Source organism: Sesamum indicum, linkage group LG9, assembly GCF_000512975.1.
Source record: "Sesamum indicum cultivar Zhongzhi No. 13 linkage group LG9, S_indicum_v1.0, whole genome shotgun sequence".
NCBI classification, from domain to species: Eukaryota; Viridiplantae; Streptophyta; class Magnoliopsida; order Lamiales; family Pedaliaceae; genus Sesamum; species Sesamum indicum.
The window spans coordinates 4,650,299-4,661,233 of record NC_026153.1 but is presented as its reverse complement, the minus strand read 5'-3'; the positions used below and the strand labels follow the sequence as shown (position 1 = coordinate 4,661,233).

At 37.5% G+C, this 10,935-nt stretch overlaps 2 protein-coding genes across 6 annotated transcripts; one reads left to right on the top strand and one right to left on the bottom strand.

Annotated features, from left to right (window-relative positions):
- On the top strand, nucleotides 112–5,528 carry LOC105170632 (pentatricopeptide repeat-containing protein At4g13650). Of its 4 annotated transcripts, none has more exons than XM_011091478.2 (5): nucleotides 112–884; nucleotides 1,012–4,086; nucleotides 4,329–4,384; nucleotides 4,897–5,076; nucleotides 5,178–5,528. In XM_011091478.2, exons 1-2 carry the CDS (start codon nucleotides 675–677, stop codon nucleotides 3,964–3,966), a joined length of 3,165 nt encoding a protein of 1,054 aa, XP_011089780.1. In that variant the 5' UTR covers nucleotides 112–674; the 3' UTR covers nucleotides 3,967–4,086; nucleotides 4,329–4,384; nucleotides 4,897–5,076; nucleotides 5,178–5,528. The 4 variants fall into 4 exon arrangements, with proteins under 4 accessions (XP_011089780.1, XP_020552385.1, XP_020552386.1 ...); XM_020696726.1 differs by lacking the exon at nucleotides 5,178–5,528 and having other exon boundaries at nucleotides 112–249; nucleotides 371–884; nucleotides 4,329–4,662; nucleotides 4,897–4,990; XM_020696727.1 differs by lacking the exon at nucleotides 5,178–5,528 and adding an exon at nucleotides 4,479–4,662 and having other exon boundaries at nucleotides 4,897–4,990.
- Nucleotides 6,256–9,487, bottom strand: LOC105170630 (PHD finger protein ING2). 2 transcript variants are annotated; one of them, XM_011091474.2, is made up of 7 exons: nucleotides 9,259–9,487; nucleotides 9,061–9,157; nucleotides 8,792–8,925; nucleotides 8,063–8,126; nucleotides 7,157–7,413; nucleotides 7,015–7,053; nucleotides 6,256–6,607 (listed from the first exon to the last, which is right to left on the bottom strand). In XM_011091474.2, exons 2-7 carry the CDS (start codon nucleotides 9,098–9,100, stop codon nucleotides 6,503–6,505), a joined length of 639 nt encoding a protein of 212 aa, XP_011089776.1. In that variant the 5' UTR covers nucleotides 9,101–9,157; nucleotides 9,259–9,487; the 3' UTR covers nucleotides 6,256–6,502. The 2 variants fall into 2 exon arrangements, with proteins under 2 accessions (XP_011089776.1, XP_011089774.1); XM_011091472.2 differs by having other exon boundaries at nucleotides 8,792–8,982; nucleotides 9,086–9,157; nucleotides 9,259–9,486.

Here is a 10,935-nt window from a genome sequence, read left to right as displayed (position 1 = left end):
TTGAAATCGCGACTCGTCATATTTTTATTATATAATTAAAAAAAATTATAATAATATAATTTTATTTTTTTTAATAATAAAAAATTAAATAACTCGCCCAGCCCTAAAAGTGTGGGCTGGGGCCTCCAGCAAACCGAAGAAAAACCAGAATTGGAGAAAACCTGAATCTGCGCCGGACCATCACCGTCCTCTCGTCTTTCTTCCGCTGCTACTGCCTTCTCTTTCTTTATTCTCTTCCCTTTATCTTCTGTTCGTCCCACCTACTATTCATCTTAATTTCTGGGTTTTTTCCCCTGATTTGTTTTGTAAAAAATGTTGATTATGGTGTAGTTTTTTCTAATTGTTTAATGTCATGACTCATTCTTGCTAGAATATACAAACAATTTGATGATATTTTCTGCAAGGCGGTGCTGTCCTTTGAAAAGGAGGCGCGTCTCCCACCTTGCGCCCTGCGCCGAAGCTCCGGAGGACATTTACACATTTTGAAGTCTATGCTGGAGAGTAGCAGAGGACTGTGCTGTACTCATTCATGGGATAGAGAGTAGTGTTAAGTGCATAAAGGATAGTCATCAAGGCTGCTGTATATGATTTTCTTATGACAGATTGTGTATGATTCACTCTAGGCGACTCCATGACACCAAATTTCGGAATAATCAGAATGGCCTTTGTGCTTAATGAGCAAGACTCTTTTCCTAGTTCTTCCTCCCAAGTCCCAATCAGCAGAAACTAGCGACTGTTTGGACCCGCTCCCGAGCCACGGAGCGGGTGATGGTGCTAAAATGCACGTTGTTTGCTTGATGGTTCCCGTAAGGATTCGTAAGTCGTTGGTTCACTTCTCCTTACACCGATTATGGCTCAATGTTTCATCAAAGTTCTTTCACAAGGTTGTCTTCATTTATTCCTTTAATATTTTTTCAGCTGTCCTTGAAACTGTATAGACTATGCAGTCGTTTTACAGTACATTAAGATTCAAAATCCTTTCTAAGTGTAATTTTGCGGATATTATTACAGTGGCATCAATCTTGTCGGGTCCCAACATCCACTTTTGCTGCTTTTAGCAGCAGTGCAGCGTCTTGTGTCCTTGATGAAGCTCCAACTGAAGAAAATGTCCACAGCTTTGCTGGAATCCACTCTGAGTTAAAGAAGGGTAATGTTTTGTGTTTTGACTGGCAACAAGAAATTCACAGAACTCCTCCAACTTACCGTGAAAGTCTTCGAGACAAATGCCTGGAAATCAGATGCTCACCAGATGCCAAGAACTTTCAAGGAGAAGATTTGAGAACTTTGTTGCATGAATCTGGTGGAATTTCTGGTCAGCTTGCTGATATTTGTGCTGTGTCTAATATTCTGCGGGCTTGCAGTGGTGCTAATGTTGCTTTTCACTTTGTTCAACAGATCCATGCTAAAAGCATCCGTCTTGGTTTCAGTAAAAGCCCACTCGTTTGTAATCCTTTGATCGATATGTACCTTAAGAATGAATTTCTGGATTCTGCTATCCAAATTTTCAAAAATATGTGTACAAGGGACAGTGTTACTTGGGTTGCCATGATATCAGGCTTGTCCCAAAGCTGTCATGAAGTAGAGGCTATCCATCTTTACAGTGAGATGCGAAAGTTAGGAGTATTCCCCACTCCATATGTCTTTTCAAGTGTTATAAGTGCCTGTACCAAGATAAACTTGTATGAACTTGGGGAGCAACTTCACGCTCTGATCTTCAAGTGGGGTTTTTCATCAGAACTTTTTGTGTGCAACTCTCTCATTGCACTATATTCTAGATGTGGGAATTTAACATTTGCTGAACTGATTTTCAGTGAAATGCTGTGTAAGGATAAAGTTTCATACAACACTCTGATTTCGGGCTTTGCTATGCAAGGATCAAACGAGAAAGCTCTCCAGTTATTTGAGAAAATGCACAGTGAGTCCTTGAAACCTGATAGTGTTACAGTTGCTTGTCTCTTGGGCACATGTTCATCAATTGGGGTTCTTCATAAGGGAATGCAACTGCATTCATATGCAATCAAGGCAGGCATGTGCTCAGATATCATCATAGAGGGTTCTCTGCTAGACCTCTATGTAAAATGCTCTGATATTAAAACAGCCCATAAATTCTTCGTCGCAACTCAAACAGATAACGTGGTGCTATGGAATGTGATGCTAGTAGCATATGGGCAGATAGGCAATCTCCAAGAGTCATTCAATATTTACTCACAGATGCAGATTTTGGGTCTGCAGCCTAATCAATACACATACCCTAGTATTCTTAGAACATGTACTTCTGTTGGAGCACTTGATCTAGGTGAGCAAGTTCATACTCAAGTGATAAAAACTGGGTTCCATCCAAATGTGTATGTCTGCAGCGTGCTTATAGACATGTATGCCAAACATGGAGAATTGGAGACAGCCCTGAAAATATTCAGACGTCTTAATGAAGACGATATTGTTTCCTGGACAGCTATGATTGCTGGATATGCTCAACATGACATGTTTGACGAAGCTCTTAAACTTTTTGAAGAAATGCAAGAACGAGGAATTCTATCAGATAACATAGGGCTGGCAAGTGCTATAAGTGCATGCGCTGGAATTCAAGCTCTCAAACAGGGACGTCAAATTCATAGTCAGTCGATTGTCTCTGGTTATTCTTCAGATATTTCAATTGGAAATGCACTTGTATGTTTATATGCTAGATGTGGTTGTACTCTGGAGGCACACTTAGCATTTGACAAAATGTATGCTAGAGATAATGTTTCATGGAATGCATTGATATCAGGATTTGCACAAAGTGGAAAGAGCGAGGAAGCACTAAAGGTCTTTTCTCAAATGATTCAAGCTGGAGAGGAGGTTAATATGTTCACATATGGCTCTGCTGTTAGTGCAGCGGCAAATTTAACGAATGTAAATCTAGGAAAGCAAATTCATGCCAGAACAATTAAAACAGGTTATGATTGTGAGATAGAAGTATGTAATGTATTGATCACATTGTATGCAAAATGTGGACGGCTTAATGGTGCCAGGAGGGTGTTCACGGAGATGCCTGAGAAAAATGAAGTTTCATGGAATGCTATGATTACAGGATATTCTCAACATGGATATGGCAGGCAAGCTATAGAACTGTTCGAGGATATGACACTGTTGCAAATGAAGCCAAATCATATAACATATGTAGGGGTCTTGGCAGCATGTAGCCATGTAGGATTGGTGGAGGAGGGGCTGAATTACTTCAGATCCATGCGTGAACAACATTCCTTAGTACCGAGACAAGAACATTATGCCTGTGTGGTTGATGTTCTTGGGAGGGCCGGTCAAGTTTCCCGTGCAAGAGCATTTGTGGAGTCTATGCCAATTGTACCAGATGCAATGGTCTGGAGGACCCTCTTAAGTTCCTGCACAGTTCACAGGAATACAGAAATTGGTGAATTTGCAGCAAGGCATCTTTTAGAACTAGAACCTACAGATTCCGCTACTTATGTTCTCATGTCAAACATGTATGCTGTTACTGGTAAATGGGACAATCGGGATCAAGCAAGAAGACTCATGAGAGACAGAGGTGTGAAGAAAGAGCCTGGTCGGAGTTGGATTGAAGTAAAGAATTCAATCCATGAATTTTATGCTGGTGATAGACTCCATCCTCTTGCAGATGACATTCACAAGTACTTGGAGGTTCTAAACAACAGGTTAGCTGCACTTGGTTATGTTCAAGACCGAAGTAGCTTATGGAATGATCTAGAGCTGGGGCAGAAGGATCCAACTGCATATATTCACAGCGAAAAGTTGGCTGTTGTTTTTGGACTTCTAAGTTTGTCTAATATGATTCCCTTGCATGTTATGAAGAATCTGCGTGTTTGTAATGATTGCCATAATTGGATTAAGTTTGTCTCAAAGGTTGTTGATCGAACTATTATTGTCCGTGATGCATACCGCTTCCACCATTTTCAGAATGGATTGTGTTCATGTAAAGATTATTGGTAACTTGGAACAACCAATACAGAGGATAGTAACTATCTGCACTCACCTTGCTGGACTCCAATAGGATGCTTTTGCAGCTGCCATGAGATTGCCATTTTCTAACTGGAAATGGACCATGAAGTGGTATTTTTTTTCATTTTAATGCCTGCAATTTTACCTCAATATACTCCAAGAAAGAGGTCTTTGTTTATTAGTGTCGATTATTTAATTTGACCTGATTGTCTTATAATTCCTAGAATTTTACTTTCGGAGGAATCAAACAATGAATCATACATGTCCTTCTTACCAGATCTAAGTCTAGCTTTCATGTTTTCTTCCTCCTCATGACTGATTTTATGCAATAACCACTATCACTTTGCTTTCAGGGTTGCGAACTGCCGGGTACATTTTCGATGTTGGCTTGCTTTGGCCGCATTCAGAGGTTTCTAAAGTTGCAATTTTGCCATTTTTATCCTTGTGTCTTGAAAGGCATAGCTAAGTGATTATGTAATTATACCCCCAGTCTGTCCTTCCAGCATGCGCAGTTGTGAACACTTCTGTATCAGCTTTGGTAGCAAGAACTAGTAGTGATATGGCAGTCAACTGAAACCTGTTTCATGGAATATCATCTCCATTGTCAACTTGATGGAATGTGAAATCTAAAGCAATCACGGTCTGTGGAACCCTAGACAAAATCCAGCCAATTGAGCAACCAAAAAGGTGGCAAAATATTGTTTTCCTGTTAAAGTTTTCTCCATCTAAAAAGTTTGGTAGTGTGCAATCAAGACTTCAAGCGAAGCAGGAAATTGGTGGAAATTTGGCGTTAAGATATTCAGATTAGTAAAGTATTTGTTGATAACATATATCATTCTTGGTATTACCATATTTGTTTAAAAAATGTTGAGTATCTCCTCTCTGTGTTGAAATTGTTGATTAGAATTCGTTATAACGCAGGTATACTTGATGCAATCATTAAAATGATCCGTACAGAGTGTTTTTGCTGCATCCGTACTTTACGGGGTGAAGGAGGAGCTTGTTAAGGCCTAATTCTCAGAAAAAGGTCTTCTGAAGAGTGTTAGATGATATTATTACCACCTGGAAGTTATATATGCTGCTTAAATTTACAAAAGCAAGGTGAGGATCAGTGATCTTATGTTTCTTTCTATATTGATGATTGTGAAACAAATTATTTGGAGTTGTTGAGAATGTTTTCATTCTTGTTGTTGGATGTCAAGTTAAGAGAGTGGGATGGCACGGAAAAGAAGCATTGTGGAGGTCATCTCATCGGTCAGCTCAGTCTCTTAAGACATCACATCACACAAAATGGAGCGCGCTTGTAGTGTGGATATCTCTCATCTGTGGAGGCTATTCACCATAACCTATCCTGTGTCGTCTGTGTTGCAGAATTCAATCTAAATTGTAATGAGTATCATACATATAGCTCTCTCTCTCTCTCTCTCTCTCTCTCTCTCTGCCTTTGCAATGTCCAGTTACCAAACCCACCCAAAGTTTAGTAAGTAAAGATTAAGCCGTGTTCTGTAAATTGGATACTCATAATTTATATTTACAAAATTGATTCTTATAAATTTAGTAATCTTTCTGCTATAAAATATATACACCCAAGTTGATTACTTTTCACAAATTTTATACCAAAAAAGTAAATTATGTAATGAATTTCCATCAGAAAATAATCATTACAGAAATAACTTTTACTAGTTTTTAAAGAAAGGAGTGAAATTTTAATGTTGCAAAGCTGAAGGGTACATCTACAATATATCCATCATTAAATTTTATTACCTCAATCATCCAAAATTCCTCAAACGCAAAAAGTCATTCTTGGCCAATTATATATATTAAAAAGAAGAAGAAGAAGAAGAAGAAAAAAGAGAATTTTTTAATTTTGGTGTTATCATTGTAACTTAGGTTGAGTCGGTCCATCATACAATATTGTAACTTGTAAATCAACTTCTTCCTTCCCATAACTAGTTATGGTCTCATCTCCCTCCAACTATTAAAGGATTCAATAATAGTGGGAGTGGGAGGTACGACCGACCAGTTTATAGATGGTGTAGATCGAGTGAGTCAACTCAAAAGTCTCTCAACTCTTGCGATGAATCATGAAAAGAAGGCATGGAAATAAAAACATTAAGATCATGTATAATATTGTTAACTGTTAATTTAAATTAACCATCGTACATCCAGAATATGTAATTCTCCAGACTACAATTTGAAGGGCTCCACTGATGCAAAACTTCAAAAAGTCAAGCTTACTAAAGTTAATGAACCGAGAATCAGTGTCTCAATGAATACTACTGGTCATAATAAGCCATTCATCATTTCTATTAAATAAAAAAGTAAACAAATGTCCTCCATTCTTACAGAAGTGAAAACCCTACTAAATTCGTGCGATCTTCATCCACTAGAGCAATTTCACATGCGTGTCACGCATTACGTTGGCATGCAGAATACAAATTCTTTTGAACACATTATATTCCTGTCTTGCCTCCATAGCATCAGCCAAAATATTCATAACACAACCATTTACTTACCCAGACAAGCATCAGTGTGGTAATTGTCTGCAGGTCGGGCAATACCACTTTCCTTTAAATCTCGTCTCAGGAGTCAGGCCAACGCAAGCATAATGAAACCATTCACCTCCTTGGCACTGTCAACAAAAAGCTTAACTTAGTAAAGTACAAATGTTGAGATTGAAGCTTCTCATAAGTATTGGGTTAACCCTATCAGTCAACACTTGACTAGACAAAACCATCAATATAGCTAATAGTGCATGACTAGCATGGCAATGCAAAGACAAAGTTCTATGAGCTACCTATATCCAGGAAGCTGTTTTCACCCTTCACACGATATGAATAACTTACCCCTTGCCATTGTTCCAATGGAAGAAGATGATTCAACTACTATTTGAAAGTTGCTGAGAAGTACCCCAGTCTTGCTCCAAGCATTCAAGAAATCTTTATTTCATTTTTTGAATGTAAATGGTGCATAAAGGGGAAATAATGAAAAAGAAGCTACAAGAAGTGGGGCAAAGAAGGAAGGGGAAATTGGATTTACGTTTTCATTGTCACAGGCAATCATATCACCAAAAGAAACCTGTAAGATGAGAATAGCTTTAGTATACAATGATTCAGTAGCTTCATACAAAATACTCGAGAGAATTGACAACCAGAAATTATGGAAAGAATTAACAAAGGACCTGATGACAAACGCAGTAAGTGGGTTCATTTGGATCAATGGGTTGATCAAGCTCAACGGGAGAAGCAAAGTCTTTCTTAATGCTGCCAGGAGGAGGCATGAGCTCAAAATCTCTATCACGCTCCCGATCCCAATCCCTGTCCTTGTAATCTATCCTCTTTGATTGAGGTGTTCCATAAAGTAATTTGCGTTTTTCACTTTTAGGAACTAGAGGTAATGGTGGAAGCACAGCTGGCTCATCTGGTGCTATCTTTCCCTCTGCAAGAACCAGAATAAGGAATTATACTATACAAAGAACATAAGACTCCATATTTTTGACAAAAATTCAGCATTGGGCATTTCCCTGTGCACACGATGGTGCCTTTGTTAGGCTACAAGCTATACACTCAGCAAACTATGCATCAAAGAGTTTGTGGATCATCAGTCGGTTGCCTTGCTGACCTTCATGGTGGATAAAAGGAAAGGATACATTGAAATAAGGATGCCATTAAATTGTTCACATACTTTTTGTTGCATATTTAGCTACTCTTGGTGTCCCAAGTCTATTGTCCTGTTTCTGCTCATTAATTCATTTATAATATTGCATCTGAAACAGAAAAAAGTACTCAACTTAAGTGGCAACAATTGGAATGGAGCAGTTAACTTGAGACAGAGATAGTATTATGTAAGATGAGTGCTCATATATCTTACAAAATTAAGAAAAAAGAAGAACACCAAAGGTTACAACCAATCTAACATTGTCCATAGAAATAAGAATCAAGACCTTGAAATTCAAGAAGAGTACACAACTTGTCACATAAATCTGGCAATTATATCTGCTTGGTGAATTTGAATACCATTATAACCCTCTTGCTGGTTATCATAAGCAACAATATAATCTAAATGTAAAGCCAAGGAGTTAGTGCACCTTGTTTGAGATCTTCGACAAAGTTGTTAAGATCCTCATCAAGGCGTTTTATGTGACTGTCGATCTGAAGGAAAGTTACAGACAAGCAAACAATCAGCTGGTGGAATAGAAGGATAACTAAAATAATGGGCATACCATGTTGTCATGTCTAAGAAGATACAAGAGACTGAGGAGCTATTCTCCCCCTCCCATCTCACAGACCCCTAAGAAAAGCAAACAATTAGCAAATGAAAGCATATATGTATTAATATTTCAAGCTCTGGCATCAGACCAATATTAGCAAGAAACAAACACCATAAATTGAAGACAGGGGAGAGACATTCTGAGCTAACACTAGTAAACATGATTGTTAAGCAGTTTCACATGATGGCAGCCGGGTTTACCAGATATCTCCAGCTAAAACTTACATCAAGCTATATCAGGTAGCAGAAATACAATCAATTGTGTACTACTACTACATGATTCAGGTACCACAACATCATCAATTAGCTAATTGGCAACCTAGAAGTGCATCATGGTATTTACCTTCTCCAACCATGCTTACATTGCAAATAAATATCATTAAATAATACTTATGCACATGGATTAACAGAATCGCTCTTATGTCCAGTCAATTCAACAACAACAAAATTTCAACACAAGAAGAGGAACCAATACAAAATATAACCCCAAATGAACCCCATAAACAAGGATAAGTTTCTGGAGTAGTACTACTAACTAGGCACTTACAAGATCATAAGCTTGTCTGGCCAGTAGAACTTTCTCGGTGCAGAGACTGAGAGCGCTGTCCTGGTTTGCCTCAATATCCTTGCGAAGCTTATCAAAAACCTCTTCCTCCTCGTTTTTCCTAGAGAAGGCGCCCCCTTGAGATGCCAAACCCAGACAGTATTTAGTTTGCTGCCTTGTCTGGTTTATCATTGCTTTTTTCACATTTGTACACAGACAGAGGTAAAAGGTTCGTTATAATTTGCAGAAGATTTGACATAATATAGCAGCACCTGGAAAATAGGAAAAATGGGCAACCTTGAGACCGCTCATCCAGTTCTCTGATGGTATTGAGAAGCCTTTGAAGCTCCGCCGGCAGCGTGCTCGAATCTTTACATACACAAACAATATTCTAGTTCAGAATTCAATCAATTTTGCGTAATCCTTTTTCCTTAATTTATTATTGTAGACTACAGGATATGATAGCTCACACTCCAAATAGTCGTCTACAAAAACTCCCGTTCTCGCAATGGCCATCTTCAATTGGCGGTATTCTTCTAGGGTTTCAGCGATCACAGAGCGGAAATGCTATGCTGACGAAGATCCTGTTTTCACAGAATCGAGAAATTGGAGAAGAAAACAAGTTAGGGTTGAGGAATCAGAGATGGACGATAGTCGAGAGAACAATATGAAGCAACACAAAATTCCATTGATTTTAAATATTTAAATATGTCTTTTCAATTTATTTTCCGTTTCACATATATTAAAAATAGAATAGGCGCTCAAATATACTCCACGTTTCTATATATTTTAATTTTTTATATTAAATAAAATAAAATGAATAACTAATTGAATGTAATAAAATAGGTTAACTCTAAGTGTATATAAATAAATAATAGTTATTTATGATAGAAAGACAAATATAAATAAAATTATTTTAATTAAATTTATATTGAAAAAATTATATTTTTAATTTTATAGGACATGAGTGTAGTGTTTTTAGTTTCGCATTTTTAAAATGAACAATACTTTACGAGATTAATATTTTTTATTCTATAGAATTGAAAAAGGGGTGGATGTAGTTCTATGCATTAATTTCGTACAACCAAATACATTAGGTTTTGAAACTACTTTACAATATTTTTTAATTTTATGAGAAAAAATATTAATTTGCAAAATACGAAATTAAAAGTGGAAATTTTTTTACTATATGAGATAAAAAATACGATTTTTCTATTTACATTTTATGCTCATTTCTCCATAATCACAGCCTATGCATAGGGCTTCTAAGCACAACTTGCAAAGATGAAATCTTCTTCTTGTCCATAACACAAGCAAATGACCCCACGATGATCATGAAATAACTCTCTTCACCCTTCTCTTGGGCATCTAATATGGTAGGATATAAGTGGGATCAAATATAATATTATTTTTGGTAAGTTAAAAAAGTATGATATTAACTATGCAAATAATCCTATAGTTAGTACAAAAAATGCGATTCTTTCTCATTTTTTTACGGCCACTAACTCCTTACATGGCCTTTAGTTAAAGAGTTAATCAAAGTATGTATTGTGCAACTGAATCCCTTTATATACTATCATATTTACAAGACTTATGTACTTTGATGCCAATTTTACGGCCACATACTCCTTACATGGCCTTTAGTTAAAGAGTTAATCAAAGTATGTATTGTGCAACTGAATCCCTTTATATACTATCATATTTACAAGACTTATGTACTTTGATGCCAAAAATGTAATTCCCTCTCTTTTCTCTTTCAAACCTTCTTTCATATTTCATGACGTTGAATTGATTACTCAATCTTGCTTAAGGGTGGCAGCAGGGCTGGTATGAGGCGGGTTGGGGTGGATTCGAGACCCCGCCCCACTAAAAAACCCATCAGGGCGGATTCGTGAGAGAAGTTAGGGAAGTGGCAGCAACGAGAGATAGCAAGCGAGACGGCGAGACGTGAGACCAACAAATCGAGATGGCGAAGGCGAAGCAAGAGAAAGAAAACTAAACAAAGAAGAAAATCGGGAGAGCAAAGAGAGATGGCGAGAGAGAAAAGGAGAAAGATTGAGAGACAAAGGAGAAAAATGGGGGGAGAGAGAAAAGAAACGATTTGAGAGAGAGAATGAGAAGGTGAGAAAGAGGGATTGGGGGTGGCT